This window comes from Phaethon lepturus, unplaced genomic scaffold (assembly GCF_000687285.1).
Source record: "Phaethon lepturus isolate BGI_N335 unplaced genomic scaffold, ASM68728v1 scaffold48625, whole genome shotgun sequence".
Taxonomy (NCBI): Eukaryota; Metazoa; Chordata; class Aves; order Phaethontiformes; family Phaethontidae; genus Phaethon; species Phaethon lepturus.
Window position 1 is genome coordinate 304 of NW_010542157.1, and position 1,260 is coordinate 1,563.

The 1,260-nt window shown below is 63.0% G+C and overlaps 1 protein-coding gene across 1 annotated transcript in view; it reads left to right on the top strand.

Moving 5' to 3' along the window:
- LOC104621451 (lysine-specific demethylase 2A-like) overlaps positions 1-1,260 on the top strand; it is a gene marked incomplete at its 5' end in the record, with an annotated part of 2,859 nt that overhangs the window by 293 nt on the left and 1,306 nt on the right. Inside the window, one exon of the mRNA XM_010287942.1 lies at positions 1,098-1,256. Within this exon, the coding sequence (XP_010286244.1) occupies positions 1,098-1,256 (159 nt within the window). The remainder of the gene's footprint in view (positions 1-1,097; positions 1,257-1,260) is intronic.

Consider the following 1,260-nt stretch of genomic DNA (forward strand, 5'->3'; position numbering starts at 1 on the left):
TGCCCACGTCCTGACCCCTGGACCCGGCGTGGCCACGCCAAGCCTTGTGCCTGATGGGCAGCCAGAGGGAAGGGGGGGAAAGGACCTCCCCGGACGGAGCTGGCGCTGGCCGGACAGTGTTGCCCTAGGACCCTGTAACCAGCTGCTGCCTTTGCTGTATGTGCACTGGTCTCTATTGTCCCCCTTCTGCCTTCCTCCTGTCCCCTCTGTTGGGAGACGGTGGCAGGCTGTGCTGTCACCTGAGCATCCATGTGCCCCGCCGCATCCTTGCGAGGTGCTGATGCCCTTTCCTTGCCCGCCGCCCTGCGTGGTCCTTGCCCTTCCCTGCCTCCCTTCCTGCCTCGGCCTCCCGGCAGGCTGGGGAAGGCAGGCTGAGACGGGGATGGGTTTGCTGGCTGGAAACGCCTCGAGGGGCAGCAGGCCTGAAAACAATGCTGGCACCGGGACAACTGTGGATGGAGAGGGCTTGGGAACAGACGGGGACTGGAAACTGGGAGGTTTCTAACTGCCGAGCAGTGGGAACGGCACGATGGGGAAGGACCGGACCGCTTTGATCAGCAGCCAGTGGGAGCGACATGGCGTGGTGGCTGGAGGAGAGCGTCCCCTCACCTGCCACCGGTGCAGCACCTTCAGGGGCACAGCTGAGCTGCCATCAGGTTCTAGCTCTCCCCAGGCTCCTGTGGCAGAGGAGGAGTTTGTGCCACCTCCAGGCTCTGTTGCAGCTCCCGGCGAAGCGGCGAGCGCTGCTGAGGCCGCGGGGTGGGACCAGGCTGAGTGTTGCACCCGCTGGGAGCGGCGATGCTTAAGATCTTCGCCCTGGCAGGAGGAGCACCCGGGAGGGGGCAAGCAGGCTGACAGCTGTGACTTGGAGTCTTGTTACGTGGCAGCAAAACCCTGCTGGGGCTGTTCTGGGCATCCCTGGGTGGCCGGACACCCTCAGCAACCTCCCACGTGTTTGGGGAAACCCGGGGAAACTAGGCATAGCAGCCTTGTTCTGTGGCTGGGGCCATGCCAGGGCTGGGCTTCTCCCTGAAGCCAGGGAGACAGCCGTCTCATGTCCCGGGGTGCTTGACTTTCAGCCTTGTCCTTGTCCCCAGGTGCTGTGACAAGAGGTTGTGGACAAAGATAGATTTGAGCAGGTGCAAGTCCATCACCCCCCAGGCGCTGAGCGGCATCATCAAAAGACAGCCAGTCAGCCTCGACCTCAGCTGGACCAATATCTCCAAAAAACAGCTTACGTGGCTTGTCAACAGGCTGGCA